This window comes from Rhinoderma darwinii, chromosome 11 (genome assembly GCF_050947455.1).
Source record: "Rhinoderma darwinii isolate aRhiDar2 chromosome 11, aRhiDar2.hap1, whole genome shotgun sequence".
Taxonomy (NCBI): domain Eukaryota; kingdom Metazoa; phylum Chordata; class Amphibia; order Anura; family Rhinodermatidae; genus Rhinoderma; species Rhinoderma darwinii.
The window spans coordinates 70,167,549-70,191,086 of NC_134697.1; the positions used below are offsets into that span (position 1 = coordinate 70,167,549).

General features: G+C 42.8%; 1 protein-coding gene across 1 annotated transcript in view; it reads left to right on the top strand.

The window, feature by feature from the left end:
• The first annotated feature begins 595 nt into the window (after nucleotides 1-595).
• The window catches only part of LOC142663931 (heparan-alpha-glucosaminide N-acetyltransferase-like), a 422,230-nt gene continuing 399,287 nt past the window's right edge, over nucleotides 596-23,538 (top strand). The window contains exons 1-4 of the mRNA XM_075842774.1: nucleotides 596-695; nucleotides 1,644-1,738; nucleotides 3,245-3,381; nucleotides 12,204-12,316. Of these exons, the coding sequence (XP_075698889.1) occupies nucleotides 629-695; nucleotides 1,644-1,738; nucleotides 3,245-3,381; nucleotides 12,204-12,316 (412 nt within the window). The 5' untranslated portion in view covers nucleotides 596-628. The remainder of the gene's footprint in view (nucleotides 696-1,643; nucleotides 1,739-3,244; nucleotides 3,382-12,203; nucleotides 12,317-23,538) is intronic.

The window sequence follows — 23,538 nt, forward strand, 5'->3', positions numbered from 1 at the left end:
ATGAGATTAGAAAATTCCGACTGCCTTCTTTTAGTATTTCTTCTGGTATTTTGGGGTGGGGGGGGGCTGCAACATCACACAAAGCCCTTAAACAACACTGTTTCTTGAAGATGTCCGCCATGTATTTCTAATTACATACAATCATGTATGGACGTTACTGCTGCACTGTTTATTTCAGGATATTTTGATGATACATTCCAAAAATATTAGCCTTGGTTCAATATTGACCATCTTGTTCCTTCCATGCCACATTTTCAGGAGAAAGCCTTTTCTGAGAGACTTTTCTTCTGTGACAGCCCCTTTAGCCAGCAAGTCCCCAGTATCGCAGCTCCCTGGACCCCCATGGGTACAACTTGGGGAATGGAGGGGAGTGGAATATGTTATGGGAAAAGATACAGGTAGTGGTCATTGACTAATCACTTGTGCCGCTAATGGTAAACCATGTGAATATGGGAACAATGCAGAATATTACGTGAACTTGGCAGAGTATTCATACACTAGTTACTGGACTTCAACCAGTGATTATCATGCGTCAGCTGCCCCTTGATATGCCAGACGATCATTTAGTTTTTTTGTATAACTGTGATCAAGGCAGAAGCAGAGGGTGCAAAGCTCAGTCAATGTCAGAATGGCTGTCGGACTCATTGCCAGCATAGTTCTCTCTCTTGGGGTATCTACACTGTGTCATGCAACAGGTATGGCTTATTCATTTACCTCCATATATTTATGTGTCCCAGATAATGTTTATGTTGCTGCAAACGCTGCAAGTAATTAATGAAAAGCTTCGTTGTGAAAGATATTACCAGTTATTGTTTGTGCAAATCAATTACATGAAGTATATGGATGTGGCTGAGGGCATTAGTACTAGTAAACTCCACAATACTGATCCTAGTTTGATGACATTTGCACAATTTTTCCCTGGACTGGTGCTGAACCTCCTATCTATTTGTCAGTCTAAAATGGCCCCTATTTAGAATAAAAACTGTGGCGCCGCCGTAGAGGGTGTGATAACAAGGGGTGGGCGCAGATTTTATGTATCCGTTTTTTTTTTCCTGTGACGGACATGTCAACAGTATGGTAAAAATTTACGCATACCTTTTTTTTGCTATACAGAATAGTTTAGTTAATTACGTTACACGATACATAAACTAGTGCAACAAAGACAAACATAGACATCTTTTGGTATACGCTTGTCTACGTTGCACCAATACAAGTCTATGAATACGTTAAATTTTCTTTTCTAAACTTCAAAGAGTACAAAAACATATACGATTAGGGTATGTTCACACGGCTGGTTTTTGGGCCGTAAACGGCTGAATAATTGGAAGCAGAACGCCTCCAAACATCTGCCCATTGATTTCAATGGGAAAAACAGCGTTCTGTTCCGACGTGGCGTTTTTTTACACGGCCGTTTTGAAAATGCCCCCTGAAAGAACGGATTTCAATGATCAGGTGACAGGCACTGATAACGGTAGAAAAGGGTGGAATGGTGCATCCGACCGCCAGAGCGTCCATCTATATGTAAATAACGCTCTCTTTACATTTAAGCTTGTTATTAGTTGAAAACCCCTTTAGGGAATTATTGAAATGAATGTATTAAAGTTGTGTGGATGTCCTGACCTTGTTGTCCTCCTCTATCATAGCTAATGAACTGAAGTATGATGAAGCCTTATTAACGGTGAACAATCATGTTCTCGAAACCATAACTTTGCTTTATGCATCGGATTACTGCTATAAGGTAAGAGATTATACTGTGATGCTCCTCAGATTGCATCTATAATCTCACCACATATTCTATCACACAAAGATGACTCACTGTGGGTTTATCCATGTTAACGCCTTCATGTGATCAGTAGCCTACAACCTGCCAATTACACCGACCCAAACAAACGTTTCCACCCATGTACAGGTGCGGAGAATACAACATTAGCGGGTAATGGAGTGTAACTAAAGAGCACCTAAGCTATTACTTTAAATAAGGCAAATGTGAATTATGTCACAACCGATTCTATGAGGCAATAATAATAATAATGGAAGAACGTAGTTTGAGGATGCGTGGAATTATGCACATAGGCCAAGAGTGCTGAGAATCCCACAATCCGTAGAACTGAAATAAGGGACATAACAGGTGTAACCCACCCTGGGTGCTCCTACTCAGTACATGGGGGAAGGTTTTCAGAGTAAAATCACCATTACGCTTTTAGCTGACTACACATTATTCAAAGGGAAAAAAAATAAGAGGCAGAAAAGGCGCACACAACGTTGTTTAGTACCAGAACAGTAGGACTCAGTTTCCTTTTATTGACAGCTAGGCCTCTATATGAGGAAAGGACAGACAGGGGGGCGCAGAAGGCTACTATGTATAGATCCTGTACAGAATGACATCATCACATTGCACATGGCGGAGCGGATATATTTTCACGTATTTACTTTTCCATTAGTAGCAGTGGGATTCGGAATCATGCCGAGTTATGGTAGGTGGAGATGAAACAGGTCATATGGATGTCATAGAGGGATTTCATCGCTCAGGACCCCCTTCTATGTGGCTAAGCAAAGAGCTACTCACAAAGTGTGGCTCTTGCTCAGTCCAATCCAGATTGCGCTCGTATTACATGGTCAGTAATTTATCAGAATGGCTGCTATGTGATACGTCGATTCACCTGCATCGTTTCCTTCCCCCCCCCCTAGATAATATATGATGGCTGGGGGTTTCTGAAGTTGGACCCATGGTGATCAGCTGATCTCCAGACTGGCTTAAATTGTAAAAGTAGTGAATACTTTACTCCTATATATTTCTTATTTACCCACTTTGGGGGGAAATTGATCAAAGCCTTTACGCCATTTTATGGCGTAGAAAAGTTGCAAGTTATGGCGCATGCCATATTTGCTCTGTAATTTGCAATTATTTTTTACACATCTTGCCGCTTTTTGAAAGTGGCGTGAAATGGGAGAGAGTATTCTCAGGAGTGGGAGGGGACCACAGACCAACAGATTTACCATCACTTACGCCAGAAATGCGGGATAAGATATGGCATAAGTCTACGCGCAGTCACAGCAGGCATAGATTTTAGTTTCCGGATAGCCAAAATGCACTAAATATACTAAATAAGACTGGCCCATTGTACAGCAGCGCACTTCAGTCTTAAGCTGGCATATGAAATGGCAGTCTTCTTAAATTCACCCTTTATGTCTTGCTGTATAATTTTTTGCCACCTAAATAACCCATTTATGATTTATTTTCCAGTGTCTTTTACAGCAACTTATGACTCTACCAGCTGCCCAAAACCTCCAGCCTACAAACCATACAGTCATTATCAACACACGCTTTGCACTCACTTTCCATGTGTTAAGAGGGAATAGAAATGAGGAGCCAGTGTGCAGGTAATTTTCACAGCAAATGTCATTGATCCTTGCAGGGCCGGCTCCAGGTTTATGTGGGCTCTTGGTTTGACACAGACTTAGGCCCCTTTGCGGGGAAACTCACGGCGGCAGTAAAATGGCAAAAAACATCACTTTGTTCATGCCCCCATATAGAAGTTAGGCCCCCAGTTTGTACCCCCATAAATTTAGTGCCCACTGTAGATAGTGCCACACAGCCCCCCCTCCCTGGTAGTGCCACACAGCCCGCCTCCCAGGTAGTGCCAAACTGCCCCCCCACCCAGTTAGCGCCACACAGCCCCCACCTCCCAGGTAGTGCCACACAGCCCCCTCCTCCCCATTAGTGCCACAAGCCCCCTCCTTGGTAGTGCCACACAGCCACCCTCCCTGGTAGTGCCACAGAGCCTCCCTCCCTGTAGGTAGCCCTTTGGGGTTCCCTCTCGGATTCTGCTTCAGGAGAAACCCCTGACGTCACTGTCCATATATGGACAGTGTTCTCAGGGGCGACCCCAGAGCCATAGTCCCGGGCAGAGCACCACTAGCACTCTGCCTGGGACTCCTGCTCTGCTCCTGATATCACTGTCCGTATATGGATAGTGATGTCTGGAGCAGAGCTGAAGTCCCAGGCAGAGCGCTACACCAGCGCTACACCAGCTCTGGGGAAGCTCCTGACATCACTGTCCATATATGGCTAGTGATGTCAGGGGCAACCCCAGAGCCAAAGTCCCGGGAAGAGCGCTAGCCAGTGCCTGGGACACTGCTCTGCCCCTGACAGCACTGTCCATATTTGGACAGTGATGTCAGGGGCTTCCACAGAGACAGAGTTCCGGAGCAGAGCCGCTAGCTCTCTGCCTGGGACTCTTTCTCTCCCTCCGACATCACTCTCCATATATGGACAGTGATGCCTTGACATCTAACCCTGGATCCTTGGTTTGGAGCATATATATATATATATATATATATATATATATATATATAAAAATAATATATGTATATATATATATATATATATATATATATATATATATATATATGTATATATATATAGTTATATCAGTGGTGAGTTCAAGATGAGTATTGAATATATGTCTATAGAATCTGATGCATTAGAAAAAGGCTATAAGGCATGTGGGTCAGTGTATCAGGTTATACTACTGTGTAGTTTATGTAATTGTTTCTTTTGGATCTTCACACATCATTAATAGTTTATCCCAGTTATAGATCATTTGGGCATGTTATATTTGTACTATTAAGCTTTGTAAACATCATTAATATGGAAGGATATTAAAATGAGATGCATGATTGAACTGCAGATGAAACATATTAGCAATATTCAAAGCAAACATTTTACTTGACTTTACTACATTAAATCTGCAGCCAATTCCAGTGACTATTGATTATATTATTGCAAAGGGCCATCTCCAAACTGATTACTTTCTAGATGCTCTCTGGGTAATCAATACAATGTATTTGTTTCAGATATACTGTAGAAAATGATATAGAGGGTACCAGACAAAGCAAGCCAATAACCTTATTGCAAATGACCACATGGTGGCGCTCTGAAGCTGCTGTTCATAGTATTACAATAGTGATTTACACTGAACAACAAAGTCTAGCCACCACCTTCATGGTAAAATATACACATAGTCTCAGAATTCCTTATTTATAAAAGTTAAATTTAGTGTTATAGTGAAAGGACTTGTGTGTTGTAAAACCCAAAGCATATGTCCCCCTCTCACACCAAAAAATTATATATATATATATATACATATATATATATATATATATATATATATATATATATATATATATATATATACCACTATATCAGATTAAATATTGCACGTATACTGTTACTGAATAACATCTCCACACCACAACCATATAGTGACTGAATAATACCACCATATTGTTACTGAATAAATACCACTAAACAAAGACCAATATTACCACCATGTAGTGACCATATAGTGGTAGATGCCAGTTATACACAGGAACTCTGTAGACCATCACAACAGGTGATGTTTTCTCTGATTTTAGTCATTCACTTTCCCTTCTTTGAAAAAATCTTATCCACACGCTGCGTAAACCATAAGCGGAAAAAAAAACACTCAATTTGACCTGCGGTGCGTTTTTTTAAATCCACAGCATGTCAATTATATTTGCGTAATCGCTGCTTTTTTGTTGCGGGTTTTCCCCATTGAATTCAATGGGGAAATTAAACCCGTAACAAATAGCAGATGTTGCGATTATTGTGGCTGAAAGGCTGTAAAAATAAATATATCTTATACTTACCCAGAACTGTGCTTCTTCGTCCAGGCCGGCATCCTGAGATGACGTTCATCCCAAGTGACCGTGTAACCAATCACAGGCTACAGTGGTCACAAGGGATAAAACGTCATCCCAGGACGCTAGGCTGCTTTTTAGCTGTATTCGGCCTCTATACTCCCGTCCTCCTTTAAACTGCCTCTATACTCCTGTCCTTTAAACTGCCTCTATACTCCTGTCCTCCTGTATTTTGCCCCTATTCTCCTGTCCACTGCCTGTAGCGCTGGTGGCTGCTGACCCCTGACGTTCCCCTCCGCCGACAGTCGCCAGCTGAACGGTGCTCGCCGTCGCCCGCCTCCTTCGGGACGCCAGCGAGCTCTGAGCTAGGTGAGGCAGAGCACTATCTGTCCGTAGTGCCCCCAGCCTATCCCTGCATATCCTGGACTATTAAAGGAAGTCTGTCCTATATCCCAGTGCCTGAGCAATGGTGTACTAGCCTAGTGATATCCTGAGAAAGTTCCGTATCCTGTGTCAGTTTTCAGTCGTTATCCTGTATCCAGTGTCCGTGACCAGTCGGTATCCTGTGTCTGTGTCCAGGCGGTATCCTTTGTCCGTGACCAGTCAGTATCCTGTATCCTGTGTCCGTTGCCAGTAATCCGGCACCAGCCTGCTTCCAGTAGTCCCCCACTAGCCTGCTTCCAGCGATCCGGCACCAGCCTGTTTCCAGCGATCCGGCACCGGCCTGCTTCCAGCAATTCGCCACCATTACATTTTATCCCATGTGACCGCTGCAGCCAATCACAGCCAATTCCGCAGCAGACATTCCGTTGAAAAACTGCACCAGAATTTTAGTGCGTTTTTTCGTCCGGAATTCCCTGCGGGCAACAGGGCAGATGCACTGTGTACCATAACGCAGAGTATTGTGAACTTACCTTTAAGTTGCTCTAGCCATATGGGCCAACGTTCGTTTGGCCAATATTGGTCAGAAGGTTAAACTCTGTTTGTCCCCAAGGTGATAAGTTATGGTCAGGCCCGACTCCATGTTTATGTGGGCCCTTGGGAGACAGATCCTTAGTGGGCCCCTTTGCGGTGCAACTCGAGCGGCGGCAGTATAAAGGCAGAAACATAATGCCAGAAGGATGTAACCATGGATCACTTACCATTCACATGTAAGTCATGGGCCAATGAATCCAGATAGTGCAGTTTCTGCGATGTGTGAATCTTGATGTACCTGTTACATGGATGTTGTGATTTTCGTAAGACCTGGTTTCTGCAGGCTTGAGTATTTCAGTACCTGGAGGAATTAGTGGAAAACGTGATGTTGATAAACTGCCTCTACCAATACCACCTATACTGTCCCTTACAGGGCACAAACCCCCCATAAAAGGCCACCTTTCTACTCCCTACACAGTAATACCTCCCTATGCGCTCCCACACAGTAGTAATGTCCCATTTTTGCCCCTAAAGTATAGTAGTTCTCTTTCGTGCCCCCATATATTAGTTGTGTCCCTATATATTAGTAAGGTGCCTCTTGTTTCCCTATATATATTTTTAGGTCTCCTTTGTGCCCCCTTATATTAGTTAGACCCAGGGGCGTTGCTAGGGTCTTAAATGATTAGGGGCACAAGCCCTGAGACATGTATTTACCCCCCGAAAAATAAATAAAATTTTACATTCATATCGGAGATAGCATATCTATAAGACTAAGGCTCCTATAGCTACACCGCTGGATAGAATTGGATGCATTGTCTCAGCAGACAGTATCATACATGATAGGCTTAGATACATGGCCCCAGCAGACCGTATCGCACATGATAGGCTTAGATACATGGCCCAGCAGACAGTATCACACATGATAGACTTATATACAGGGCCCCAGCAGTAAGTATCCTTGCACTAACATATGTCCACCCCCTGAAAAAATTTGTGTGTATGTATATGCGTGTGTGTGTATGTGTGTGTGTATATATATATATATATATATATATATATATATATATATATATATATATATATATATGAGACAGCATATCTATAGCACTACGACCCTATAGCTATGGACAGGATTCGATACAATGGCTCAGCAGACAGTATCACACATGATAGGCTTAGATATAGGACTCAGCTCGCTGATATTGCGACTCCTGCGCTTGACCCAAGAAAGGTAAGTATAAGAATTGTTTTGCTTTTTTTATGTGTTACAATTTTTTTTTGTGTGTGTGTTTTTTTACAGGTTCAGATGTTGGACTACTTCGGATTCGATGACTACTTCGTTGATGGCGTCTTCTTATTCTCAATAAAATAGTTAACGACGGTTGTGTGGGATGTTTTATTTCAATAAAATATTTCTTCCTTGTCCTTATATTTTTTTAAACTTTATTACTACCGCCTTAGTAATGGCCGCTGACTGATTGACAGTGTCCATTACTAAGGCGGGCTTAGCGTTAGCCAATGCAGAGGCTAACCCTAACCCCAATTCTTACCCCGGTACCCACCGCCACCAAGGTTGCCGAGAAGAGCCGAGTACGATCCAGTACCCGACTAGCTGTAGCGATGGTTTGGGAACTGGGGCGGCCGCAGGCTGGTATTATTAGACTGGGAAAAAAACAAAAACATTGGGCCCTTCCCATCCTGGTAATGCTAGCCTACTGCTGCAGTGTTGTAACTGCCTGGTTATGAAAAATTGGGGGGAACCCCACGTCGTTTTTTCCGATTATTTAAAAAAAATAAAAAAATATAAAAATAGAAAGAAAATGACGCGGGGTCTCCACTATTTTTCATAACCAACCAGATACAACACTGCAGCAGAGGGCTAGCATTACCAGGGTGAGAAGGACCACTGTTTTTGAGCTTCCGCAGCCTAATGATATCAGCCTGCGGCCGCCCTAATGACCGACCATCGCCACAGATGGTCGGGTACTGGATCGTACCCGGCTCTTCCCGACGGTGGTGTGTACCGGGGTAATAATAGGGGTTAGTTAGTGTTAACGTTTTTACTTGCTAACATTAGCCCCGCCTTAGTAATGGCCGCTGTCAATCAGCTAGCGGCCATTACTAAAGTGATAGTAATAAAAGTTTAAAAGAAAATACAAGGACATAGAAAAAATATTTTATTGAAATAAACACCCCCCACACAACGCAAGTTAACCATTTTAATGAAAATAGAAAAGTCGTCATCGAAGAGGTCCTCAAATCCGACCGAACCTGTAAAAAAAACAACAATTACTAACACATGTGGTAGGCTTAGATACATGGCCCATGTGTGATACGGTCTGTTAGGCCATGTATCTAAGCCTACCACATGTTAGGCTTAGATACAGGGCTCCAGCAGACAGTAATCTTATACTGTATAAGATTACTGTCTGCTGGGGCCCTGTATCTAAGCGTAACATGTGGTAGGCTTAGATGCGGTAGGCTTAGACAGTATCATATATGGCCATACATATATGCCCCTATACAGAAGTTAGTCTGTTGCCTGTGCTCCCATATAAAAGCTAATACCCCTAATCTCCCAGTTTGGTGCCTTTGCTCCAATAAAAATAATTTAAAAAAACTCACCTATCACGTTCCCACGACGAGCTGAACGGTCCCGTCACTGCCTTCTTACTGGTACTTGGCGCAGCTCGCATCCACAATAACAAAGCGGTGGGCGCAGATGACGTAATCATGTCAGCGTGGCATGATTACGTTATCTGCGCCGCATTACATTATTATTGTGGATGCGAGCGGCGCCAAGTACCAGTAAGAAGGCAGTGACCGAACCGTTCAGCTGATTGTGTGAATGGGTTAGGTGAGTTTTTTTTAAATTATTTTTATCTGCTCCTCTCTGCAATCTACCACGGATGGCTATAGTTAATTTAAGCAGGTGGGCGGCGTAAAGCCCCCGGCGGCCGAGTGGGCCCCTACAAGAGCAATGGGCCCCGGCACTTGCCCGGGTTCGCCAGGTGCTGACGCCGGTCATGGTTATGGTACTTCCTGCTGGGCCCTAGATTTGTGATAAGGAGAAGCGGGGCAGAACCAGGGCACATGTCCATGTACAATGGCACAATTGTTTCATTGGGCTAAAATAATGCTCCATGTATTAACAATTTGTAGAATACACCATTTTATTTAATGCATCTAATAAGAAAATTATCAACTAAACCATTCATTTTAATATAGTAAATTTGGTAATAACTTCTCATTTTGGCCAGTTTTCAGAGTTTGGGTGCATGACATTCATGTCACCACAGTTATGGTTGAAAAAGCAAGGTCATGCCAACAAGGCCTGGTAGATGGATGTTAAAATGAAAACCTCCTTCTTCAGAAACGACACATCTATGCTCTAGTGACTTAAGCTGGAAAACCGATGTCATGGCTATTTTCTTTAAAGAAAAATATGCAGGTGGTCAGCCAGTGTGCCCGTAACTGACCCAGGCTTCACAGATCTAGATAGGGCTCTCTGTTCAAAAGTTGAACCTCAACTCAAAGGGACCATTGTGCTGAAACGGGTGAAAGGTCACTGCCCAGGAATAAAAATGGAATACAATGGACACCCCGCGATAATCATACAATGAGCCCCTTCCTCTATGCATGCAACTTATTCCCAGGCTAGGCCTCTTTGTTCATTGAATAGAGGCTGCCTCAGAGTTCAACTTGCTTTTGCCGTCTGATATATAGAGAGAAACTATTTCTTAAGTTTAGCTTTATTACCTTGGAAAAGTCTTTCATCTTATTCTGACTTGCAATTATTCATTATTTATTTGGAAAGATCTACTATTTTTTTCACTGAAAACACTTATTAATACCCGAGCATCAATGTTCTATTGCTTTTAATTTAAATAGCCGGCCCCATTGTATTGTATCCATCAGTGCTTCAGTACATTCATTGCATTGTGGTTTTGGCTTTGGTCTAGATCAATGATGTCCAATGGGCGGCAGGTTCCTCATGTGCTTAGTGTGAGGCAACTCCATAGAGTGCTCAGGCTCCTATATTCTGAGTGCTCTGCCCAACCAAGAGCTACATCGTTTGCTCCTCTGTTATGCGGGCAATGTGGTATCTTTCCCATCTGCAAAAGTAGCGTTGACCTAACCCTAGCTGAATATGATATGTGGCCTTTTCAAAGACCCCATATAAAGCGCCCACAGTTTGTCGGGTTATCCACCACTGTTTTCATATTCTGTCGTCAATTTAATGATTATGAATGGTTTTTGAATTTTGATTTAATTCTACCTACAAAGGCAGCAAATTGAATGTAAAGGATCTGCCAGACACAGCTTCTGTGTCGACGTCCGTGGTTAGTCAGTCTGCACCTGCTCCTAAGTCTGATCGAGTGACCCCCTCCTTCTACCAATCAGGCTGGGAGGCTGAGGAGTGGGAGAGCCTATCACAGCCTGGCCAGACGGAGCTAGCTCCCGCCCTCTGTCTATTTATACCTTCACTTCCTGCTCCTCCTTTGCCTGTGATTCTCCTGTTTCCTGGCTCTGCTGCTGCTGCTTGAACTATTTGTCCCTGCTTCATATTGACCCTGGCTTACTGACTACTCTCCTGCTCTGCGTTTGGTACCTCGTACACTCCTGTTTGACTCGGCTTGTTCACTACTCTTGTTGCTCACTGTGTTGCCGTGGGCAACTGCCCCATTTCCCTTAGCTTCTGTGTACCCTTGTCTGTTTGTCTGTCGTGCACTTATTGAGCGTAGGGACCGTCGCCCAGTTGTACGCCGTCGCCTAGGACGGGCCATTGCAAGTAGGCAGGGACTGAGTGGCGGGTAGATTAGGGCTCACCTGTCTGTCTCCCTTCCCCGTCATTACATTGAACTTGTCTTTCAATGTGGTAAATACACAGTCTCAAGAAACCTATTTCAATGGCTTGAAAAGTGATGTTCTCACACAGCAGCAAGTTCTCATAGTAAAGATAAGGATTGCTACATGCTAATAAAATGGCACAATAAATAATACTGCTAGCAAAGTGCCATTTCATAAACGATGCAAGCATAGTGCTTCACCAAATTCTCCATACCTGCAGCCGCAAGTGGGAGCTCACTGCATACATATTTATAAGGCTTCCATAGAGGTGAATGGGAGCAGCGTCCACACAGCTGCTAGTAGACTTTGTGGGAGACTTGCCTACTGTCACAAAAGTCCCATAGATCTCCCTTATGTTAGGAAACACCCAGACAATCCTGGAGACTAGGCTTGTATGACATAAATACACAAAAACTTCCAGCAAAACTGATACACTGAGGGGCGGCACATTACACTAAAAACCAAAGGGAGTATCCTTGTGTCGTGCACCCCCCCCCCCTTAGGCCCGCCCTGCACAGTTTATCGGCCAGGAGACTTTCTTTAATTTATATACATTCTTGTTCTATGTATATCAATATATTGCAATTTCACGTGTGTTTGATCTTAGGTGGTTGACCTGGCGGCCGCACAATCATTGATTACTCTAAGGATTTGTATCTCATTAAAGTCATGCTTAGTTGCTTCTCGTTATATGTCTGAACTTGGGGAAATCATTAAGTTGCTGCTAATTAGTTTAATTACTGATTAACTCCTTTGTGTTTTAAACCTGACAGCTGGAAGCAGTTATATGGAGAACACGGCCACTACTTCATTTCCGTTCAGTCGAATAATGGGACCGTGCAGTGCCACAACCTTGTGAGCAGATCTCCCTCAAACTGTCTTTTGCGTAAGTGTGTCTGATTTGTCCGTGATCTCTAAGTTAACCCTTTCATGACCAAGGGTTATTGATGCCTCTGTGTCCAGGTCAAATTTTTCATTTTTGATATGCACTTCTTTAAATGATAATATCTTTGCAACCGCTTTGAATATCACAACTATTTTAACTTTTTTTTTTTTTTTTTTACCTATGAGGCTTTCATTTTCTAGATTTAGATTAGTTTAATAAGCTCCATGTTTTTAATTTTTATTATGAGCAGACAAATCACTAAAAATGTTAAAAAAAAACACTTTTGTAATTTTTTATATATATTTCTCTATATTATGTGTGTGTGTGTGTGTGTGTGTGTGTGTGTGTGTGGATCACTGTGAGCGGATAAGAGGGCTGTAAGACTACATTCACACGACGAGGGAAAAAAAGGCTGTTAACAATGTATCAACTGTCAGTTTTTCATGGCTGTTTTGCAACAATGTGTCACAAAAATTGAATCCATTTCCCGGCCGTCTGACCGTTTTTCACCGGCATTTGCCATCTATTCTTCATGGACGTTAAAAAAATGGATGAATTTTATTAGTTAGGGTTTTTTGTCGCAGCCACCTGAAAACACCACAGTGCCCATGTAGATAGTGACGCAATACCACTGTAGATAGTTTCACATTGCCCACTGTAGATAGTGCCACATTGCCCACATAGATAGTGCCCACTGTAAATAGTGCCACAGTGCCCACATAGTGCCACAGATCCCACAGTAGATAGTGCCCACATAGTGCCACACACAGTGCCCATGTAGATAGCGCCACAGTGTACCCTGTAGGTAGTGCCCATGTAATGCCACAGTGCCCATGTAAATAGTGCCACACACCCTGTATATAGCACCCCTGTAGACAGCACCACACCCCCTGCAGATAGGGCCACCCACCTGCAGATAGCAACATCCCCTCTGATAGCGCCACCCCCTGCAGATAGCTCCACTTCCCCTGTAGATAGTGCCACTCCCCCTGTATGTATCAGCACCAGCCCCCCCCCCCCTGTAATAGGCTCCCCCTTCCTGTAAATAGCACCACTGTAGCACCCTGTAGCAGCGGAATCCATCTGGCCGGGGATTCCAAATGGACAGTGACGCCAGGGGCAATCTCTAGAAGCGGAATCCCCAGCACAGAGCTGTCTGACACCGGGGATTCTGCTCCTAGAGAAGCCACTGGCATCACAATCCATATATGGATAGTGACTCCAGGGGCTTCTCCAGTAGCGGAATCCCCGGTCAAAGTGTCGGCCTGGGAGTCTGCTCCTAGAGAGAGCCCCAGACGGTGGACAGTGACATCAGGGGCACTCTCTAGAAGCGGAATCACCAACACAGAGCGATCTGACACCGGGAATTCCGCTCCTAGTGAGAGTTTAGGCGTTGCTATGTACAGGGGGGGGGCACTGTTTACAGCAGGAATGGAGAGTTGACTGGGCTACCTTTAGGAGGGGAATCCCCAGCCAGAAATCTGGCCGGGGATTCTGCTCCTAGAGGGAGCTTAGGTAGCACTCTCTGCAGGGGGTTTTGGGCTATCTACAGGGGGTTGTGTGTGGCACTGAAACAGCACTGCACTCATTAACCCCTTAATGACCAGCCTATTTTAGGCCTTAATGACCAAGCTATTTTTTACGTTTTTCCATCATTGCATTCCAAGAGCTATAACTTTTTTATTTTTGCATCGACATAGCTGTATAAGGTCTTGTTTTTTGCGGGACAAGTTGTATTTTTTAATAGCACCATTTTGAGGTACATATTATTTATTGATTAACGTTTATTAACATTTTTTTGGGGGGGAATAGAAAAAAATATGAAATTTCGCCACACTTTTTTGCGTCCCAAATCTACACCGTTTACCGTGTGGTATAAATAACACAATAACTTTATTCAGCGGGTTATTACAATTGCAACGATACCAAATTTGTATAGTTTTTGTATGTTTTACTACTTTTACACAGTAAAACCGCTTTTTTTTCAAAATTATTTGTTTTTGTGTCTCCATATTTTAAGAGCCGTAACGTTTTTATTTTTTCGCCGATGCAGTTGCATGAGGGCTTTTTATTTGCGGGACGACTTGTAGTTTTTATTGGTTCCATTTTGGAGTAGATGCGATTTTTTGATCACTTTTTAATCTCATTTTTTAAAGTCAGGATTCACAGAAAAGCAATTTTTCCGTCGTTTTTTATTTAATTTTTTACGGCGTTCACCGTGCGGGTTAAGTAATGTAATAGCTTTATAGTCGGGGTTGTTACGGACGCGGTGATACCAAATATGTGTAACTTTTTTACTTTTATTTTGCTTTTTTAATAGTAAAGCAGTTTGTAAGGGGAAAAAGTGGATTTTTCATTTTTTTCCACTTTTTTTTAAATTAACTTTATTAAACTTTTTTTTAAACTTTTGTACAAGTCCCACTAGGGGACTTTAATATACTTCTGTATTGCAGTGTATTACTGCCTGTCCGTTTAAAACGGACAGGCATCTGCTAGGTCATGGCTGCGGCATGATCTAGCAGGCATTCATTACAGGCAGACCTGGGGGCCTTTATTAGGCCCCCGGCTGCCATCGGAGACACTGACACTCAGCGATCTTATCGCCAGGTGTCAGTGGGATGAGAGGGAGCTCCCTCCCTGTGTCCAAAACCACTCAGATGCGTTGCACGCTATTGAGCACCGCATCTGAGCGGTTAAACGGGTGAGATCGATACTAATATCGATCTCACCCGGCAGAGCAGGGACGCTCCCAGCCCTCAGCTGCCTCTGGCAGCTGAGAGCAGGGTGATTTGACAGCTCCCTGCTCTGTTTACTTATTCCGATGCCGCGATGTAAAAAGTCTATGGCATCGGAATAAGGCCCGTTAGTGACCGATGTAAAAACACTATGGGCCGGTCACTAACGAATTAAACCCTGTTCAACGATGTCAACGTTTATACATGTGGTAACTACACAGGGCATCGGCAGTTGGAACGTATATAGCCGTAGTGCAGTTGTGAAGGGGTTAATTGACTTCTTGAAAAGAATAGTGACATATAGATATGACCAAGTTAATCTGCCTTATGTGAGCTTTTCTAATAGCTCATACCCATGGCCATATTATGGCTCCATGCGCGAGCCGTATATTTAGTAGAATCATGTTAGATCAGAAAAGCTTTTCCTAAGGCTTCGTTCACATCTGTGACAGGGCTCCTCCGTTCATGGGTTCTGTCAGGGGAACCCATGAACGGATTCCAAACTGAAAGAAATGGAAACCATAGGTTCCCGTTTTCAGCACCATTAATTTCAATGGTGACGGATCCGGTGCAAATGGTTTCCATTTTTCACCTTTGTGTAAGGGTTCTGTTGTTTTGATGGAATGAATAGCGCTGTCGACTATAGTATTAATTCCGTCAAAACAACACAGCCCTTACACAACAGTGACAAACGGAAACCATTTGCACCGGATCCGTCACCAATGAAATCAATGGTGATGCGTTTCTGTTTGGCTTCCGTTCATGTGTTCCCCTGACGGAAAGCTCAGACGGAACCCATGAACGGAGCCCTGACGCAGATGTGAACGAAGCCTAAGGCCTTTTCTTTTGGGAAAGGTTTTCTTGAACTAACAGTCTGGTATCCCATCTCACCCTTGGCACTAAATATATACGCCTCATGCACAGAGTCATAATGCTCTTAACTGTTATTTGTGGTTTAAATGCAGAACTCAGTTAATTGATATTCTCATTGTATTCCCATGGCTGGTTGATTGGGCAAGTATTGAAGATTTCTAGTGATATGGTACATGTATAATCATGTCTATGTATATAGCGCCAACATAATCTGCAGCGCTTTACTATCGAGGAAGCAACAAACAATGAGACAAAATACATTAGGTGGAGACAGCACATTACAATGTCTTCATATCAGAATCTGACATTAGACACAAAATAATATATTCCAAGGATGTAGCATAGATATATGGATGATGGATTGAGTTTCATTGGGTACTGGTTTCTCCAATAAGGGACAAAACAAACATTACATGCAAATGAAAATAAATATTTTGGGATTATTTATAATGTTGATATATGTATGGTTGATATTCCTTCCCCTTGTGATATCAGATTTTTGCTGGTGGTTTTAGAAGTCAGACCCACGGCGATCAATCCATAGCAACCTGCCAAAAAAAAAAACGTTTGACCAGTGTCCTCTTCTGACATTCCTATATGAAAATAATCATGACAAAATGAATCCAAATGAGTAATTTCTTTTTTTTTTTTAATAAAGAGGTTTAAGTAAACTTTAAACTGTAGAAAAATATGAAGATATAAAGTTTTGTAAAACAAATAGAATTGAATTAGATAGGTGTGAGTTTTAAAGCAAAGGCAGACTGAATACCAATACTCAAAATATACTGTCAAACACCATGACAAGTCTGTGATATGATCCAAAACTTCTGACTTCTGTAGGGGGCCTTTCACTGTCCCTAACCTGAGGCTGTCAGACCAAACTGAAATATGAAGATGGGCTGTCCCAATGGAGAACGGCTTGGAAGACCTAATTTGACCCTTTCATTTATAAAATTCACATGATGGAGTCTAGACATCAAATACTAAAGATATTTCTTAGGACTACAAACAAATTATTCCTCTTACTTATTAACTTGGGCGACTGTCCTAGTTGTACTCACATAGGTAATAGAAAACAAATGATGAAATATCTTCCGTTTTCCATACCAGCTTGTTTATGCCCTATTGTTACTGGCCTACATTAGAAAATATAGATCGACATGTACCTGTCTACAGGGCGACACAAGCTCTTTCGGTGATCAAGGTTTTAGAATGTACCTCGCCATACTGCCCATGACTTTAAGGATAGAAGACTGTCATTCGGCTTACCATGCCCACCACCCTTTCTTCAATATAATAAAAATCAAACTCTTGTTGTGGTGAAAGCCATAGCAGCCGCATTTATTAAACAATATTTCCATAATATTAGAACACAATTTATAACATATAAATAACATATGCATTGAAGGCCTTAAATGGAAAATTCTCGCCCGACTTGTTACCATATTTTTCGGACTATAAGACGCACCTGAACATAAGACGCGCCCAGGTTTTAGACAACAGAAAATAGGAAAAAAAATATTTGTTAAAAAATAATTTATTCTGTTTCACCACATTCTGAGCGCCAACATTTTTTATATTTTTTTCATCGATTGAGAGGTGTGAGGGCTTATTTTTTGCGGGACGAGCTGTAGTTTTATTGGCACCATTTTTTGGTACATACGATTTTTTTGATCACTCTGTTACATCATCCACTATTTCTTCATTTTTAAACTTGATTTATTATTAATAAAAGTGGAACATTGGTTCCTTTTACTTACCTCAAGCGCTGGATTTCGGTTCTACTTCTTAATCTACTGTTTGCCGCTGGTCGTGCAGAATTCCGGGCGCCGTCTGTTCACAGACACTACTAACGGTGAGCTGGTGGACCCCCCCCCCTTTTCCTATTCTAAGTTTTTGCTACATGAGAAGCCTGGACTTCCGGGTTCTGTGTCCAGCTTTTCTGTTCCGCAGCTCCATAGAGATCAATGGAGAGTCGCTCGCGCATGTGCAGAAGACACTGCCAGACACAGAACGTGGAAGTCAAAGCTTCTCATGTAGTGCTCTTGGTACTCCTTATCGATCACACATGTATCCCCTATCCTGTGGATAGGGGATACATGTGTTTTATGGCACAACCCCTTTAAACGTCCAGGAACAGAGAAATTGCTGTTCCTGGCCGTTAGAGCAGCGTGTCCCCTGTAAAACACTGCTGACATCTGCAGTATATGGGGCGGGCTCAGCGCGTGAGCCCGCTACATACATCACCCCCCCCCGCTCCATGATGTGCCGGCACATGATGGGTCGGGAAGGGGTTAAGTAATGAAGCGGTCAGGGGCCCTTGACTGCGGACTATAAAACGCAGGGACTATTTAGCAAGATTTATTCCTGCTAAAAACTGTGTCTTATAGTCCGAAAAATATGGTATGTGAGGTAAATCACATTACCCTTGGTCATCCACACCTGACCCAAGAATGCCAAGTACAGTTTTATGAAAAACTGCTCCTGTGGACTCCATCTCCCCAGGAACTCCACTTGTTGTATATTCACAACAATTCAGATGCACGACCCATTTATGTGCACTTGTCCATAACTTTCTGCCTCCATGGACCCCTTCTCCCCGTCAGACGGACTACCGTGACACCTTACTGTTGTCCATCTCGCCACGCCTGCAGGGCAAGTTCCAGACCATCCTGCAAACCAGAACTTTATTTGTCAATGCCGATGACATTAAGGTGCACACTAATCGCTCCTCCTGAATTCCGGAGCAGGATTCTCCAGGTCCTGATGTCGAACCACAAAACCACCATTCCTTCTAACAAAGCGGGCAACCTCTTTATTGATTTTCGCCCGCGCCTTATTCAAACTGTCTCGGACCACACTTGATGTCAGGCCCGCCTAGCAACTATATCAGACCATACCAATATATGACATCTGGGAAAGCAGAAAAAAGCCTCAGCAGATACAACTTGATGTCCCTAACGATTTCTCTAGAAGGCAGAATACCCAAATCATTACCCCCCACGTGTATCAATAAAACATCCGGGGGTCTGTCCTGCATAGAACTGAACGGCATGTTCTTTCTTGCTGCGGTTTCCGCCTCTGACCTCCCATTGAATCAATGGGAGCCAGAAAAAAAACGGCAGCGCTAGTTTCTGAGCGTTTTTCACTGCGTTTTTTGCCTGCGGTCCTTGCATTACCTTGAATTGCTATGGGCGAAAAACGCAGCGGAAAAATAAGTGCAGGCAGTTCAAAATCTGCCTCAAAATTCCTAAAGGAATTCTGAGGCATATTTTTTTCTGCCTGCAAAAAAAAACGGTGTGAACTGGGCCTTAGCATGTTCAATCCGTAACAAAGTAACAGTCTCCAAGAGGACTATGTCAGCACAGGCAACGTTTTCATTGGTTGGGTGAATTTCAATACGCTCCGTGATTTAGGAAGGGAGCTGTATCATCCACGTCATCCCAATCTTTGGATACATACCATCTACCCAAATTCATCTGTCCCAGGAGGTTTCTGGAATAATGACGTTATATTTAATATTCATTTCCTCCGTCCAGCCGTATATTTACTTTTCTAAAACATAATCTTTCAACAAACAGATTGACCAACAGGTTACTAACCGATAAAATATGAAGCTCAGTATCAGACAGGTTGTGGAACAAAAAGGTGTAAATAATGATCAGGAAACACTTGCTTGAAGTATGCGGCAAACATGGTGTGCGAGGAACTGTTGACATGATGTTTATAATCTAGATTGAGGGAAAGGGAATGAGCATATATCACTCAATTTCTGCTTATCTTGTACCGGAGAGGCTGGACCATAATTTAAAGTGCATTAAGATGCCACTTAACTGAAGAATTGATGTTATTTAAAAGCCAAGTTTATGCGGGTCTGGCATTACTAAGAGACCCTTTATCACAGGTGAGGGGGGGGGGGGGGCAATATGCCGAGGCATCTCTAAGTCAGCTCCACCAGGGTTCTAAAGATGACAAATATCCTTTTACTTCAGTCTTCAGATAAGTCAATGCCCCGTCCCACTGGGATGAATATAAGGTTAGGAATATATATGATTGGAGTCTACTAAAGCCTGCTAATATTTTATTTTTTAATAAAATAATGAAGACCCCCTCATAGCTTGCCTGTTATAGGAAGTACAACATATTTACTTTCATATATGTGATGCACAGGTACAACTAATATAGAAAGGTGCAATTTCAGCCTTCAGCTCAAAGTATAACCTAATGTAACCGTATTACAAACCGTGAATAATGTGTCATGCTATACATGCAATAGGTTATTTTCAGCTGAAAGTTCAAAGAGAAAAACATATTATTATAGAGTTTTTGTCAAGCTTCAAAATAACATTTTATGAGTAGGTCCTAGTAGCTGTTTACGGTCAGGGGCTATAGGGGGCAGCGTTTTCAGTCATTCGAGGGCCCTGGTGCACTGGATCGGTCTCTGCGACAAAGTACAACACTATAATATAGAAGGAACCTAATGATTGGGTAGGGGGGGGGGGGGGACCGGTACAGATTCTGCATCAGGACACACTCTCTTTTAATTGTGCACATTTATTTCAGCACTGGTGACATGGAAATACAACCTCCCAATGTGCGCTGCTCAGCCCGTCTTTCAAGTTAGGCAAAAGTGATCCTGATCCTACTCCTCGCTGCTTGTGCCAGCAAGAACTCAATAGTCCATACTAACCAGTGAATCAACAAAGACAGGGGACTTGACAGCAGAAAAATTAAACCAATTTGTTTGTAGACATAGGTGAGAATTCCTTATAAAGAATTACACCTGCCCTAAAAGTAAAAGTAACACACGGACTACACGGCAAGATGTAGACGCAGTGCTATTGCTGAGCCACTAATCTTACACTGTCCCCTGAATGTACCCTATGCGGCCTTAGTAGTAATCTACTTCGAAAAATGTAATATTTCCAGGTAACTACGTAAAAAGGTCTAGTCTACCCAGCATTTAACTTTATGAAATGTAATAGAAGACTACTGCCTATGAGATAACAGGCCATAACCTTTGCTGCTCATGTAAAATGATGCTGTAAAATGTGCGCTGAGCTCTTTTCTACGTCACTGTAACCATAGAGCAAGTAACGGGGATGGATGAAAGTCTCTGCTCAGGCTGAGTGTGTTGATTTAGTACTAGGCTTGTCAGAAGATACAGCAAAAGCAAGATAAACAGACTTTACTTAGTAGTATTTATCTAGAGCCCAGTGACACAGTACAAAAGTGTCCTGTCACAGATGATACTATTTAATTCACAAGAACACATCTTCGACCTCTGAAATCTGCCAGTTTATTGTGATCAGAAGTGTCCATATTAGGCTTCGTTCACATCTGCGTAGGGGCTCCGTTCAAGGGTTCCGTCAGAGCGTTCCATCAGGGGCACTTATGAACGTAACCCTGTCTGAAACAAAGGGAAACCATTTGCTTCTGTTTGTATCACCATTGATTTCAATGGTGACGGATCCGGTGAAAATGGTTTCCGTTTGTCATCGTTGTTTAAGGGTTCCGCCGTTTTGACGGAATGAATAACGCAGTCGACTACAGTATTGATTCCGTGAAAACTATGGAACCCTTAAACAACGATGACAAACGGAAACCATTTTCACCGGATCGGTCACCATTGAAATCAATAGTAATGCCAACGGAACCCTATGGTTTCCGTTTGTTTCAGTCAGGGTTCCGTTCATGGGTTCCCCTGACGGAAAGCTCCGACTGAACCCTTGAACGGAGCCCTGACGGAGATGTGAATGAAGCCTAAGGGTGTTTTATTAAATAAATCCATAAATCAGTAAAATGTTTCCCGGGACTCAAAAAAGGCCTTTATTTGACTTTTCCATTTTCTGCTTTGTTTAGTATCACTGAGCATGTTTAGCTTCTGATCGTACTAACGTCATGGCTTCAGTTTCCAACAGATACCACAACACTGTGACAGATCCATTCTAATACATATCCAAACTGATACTAACGGAACCCATCCACTATAATGGGTCAGTCGGACTTACGGTATCTTGAATGGCAAGAATATTGCATCAGACTGCGCTATTTTTGCAGACAAAAAAACTGGAAAGCTTGACAGATACCTATAAACACAAGTGTGGACAGAACCTTAAAGTGTAGCTAAACGATTAACATGTCAGAAGTTTGGATTGGTGGGGGTCCGAGCACTGAGACCCCCACCAATCGCTTAAACGAAGCAGCTGAAACGCTCGTGTGAGCGCTCAGCCGCTTCGTGTCTGTTCGGCTTTTTTCGGAAAGTCGATGTAGCGGAGTACGGGCTCATAGACTTTCTATTGAGTCCATACACCGATACATTTATTTCTTAAAAAAGCCGAACAGACACGAAGCGGCTGAGCCCTCACACGAGCACTTCAGCTGCTTCGTTCTAGCGATTGGTGGGGGTCTCAGTGCTCGGACCCCCACCAATCCAAACTTCTGACATGTCACTATGACATGTCAGAGGCTTGTCAAACGTTTAGCTACACTTTAAATATGCACATTTATACATTGAGTCTATGTATGAGCTGCATATATAGAAGTGTATGTACACATCACATCCATGTGCAGGTGTAAAGAAATACACATATGGACATGATACCAAATTGGAGCAAAATTTACACCCCTTACAGAGTGAGGCTAGATGATCCACACAGGGTGGAAATGCTGCGGATTTTCGGTGCGGAGAATCCACAGTGGATTATAGTCCTAGCCATGTGGATGGGATTTGAACAAATCTCATTCACATTCCGCTGAACGGAATCAAAGCATGTTCGACTTTTCAAATCTGCATCATGCTCATTCTGTTCTGTATGTTCACTGCAGATTTGACCCCTTTCAATGTAGAAGGGGTGAAATGTGAAGCAAAATTGCTGCTGAAATGCAGCGGAAAATCCGCAGCATTTTTGTTCCGTGTGAGCCCAGTGCATAAGTGCGCTGAACTGCATGCAACTCAATGTAATCCACTAGACTGCAACTGTAGCTCGATAGTTAAAATTGCAAAATCACGGCTAAAGAATCAAAGACTTTTGTTGGCAGAAATACGGAAAAAAATTAGCAAATTCTTCCACGTATATGAGCATTCATGATTGTGGGGTGCTCTGGACAAATGAATAACATGAGTACATAATGTGACTTCCATTTTTATGATGAAGCAGCAGAAAGTGTTTCTATCTGGCCTCGCACTACAGCACTGAAATCAGATCAGGTAAGCAAAGTGATATTAGTAAGTAAGGGTTTTTTCCAGAATCAACAATTATCACCTATCCATAAAATAGTTGATAATTTTCTGATTGCTGGGGACCACATTGCAAGGTCCCCCATCGTTCGTGAGAACAGGGGTCCAGAACCCCCTTGGATCTTATCACTGCTGAACCGAAGCGAGGAGGACATTGAATGGAGCAGTGGTTGTGAATGTGTGCCTAGTACAGCGCTCGGCTGTTTCCACCGGTCCCATTTACTGTGAATGCAGTGGCAGAAGCATGCTGGCCCACCGCTCCATTCATGCTCCTCCTCAGTGCAGGGAATGCAGCGAGAGGGATCTGGGAGATCAGGACTCTCGTTCTCATGATCGGTTGGAGTCCCAGTGAAGAGGCAATAATCACTATCATA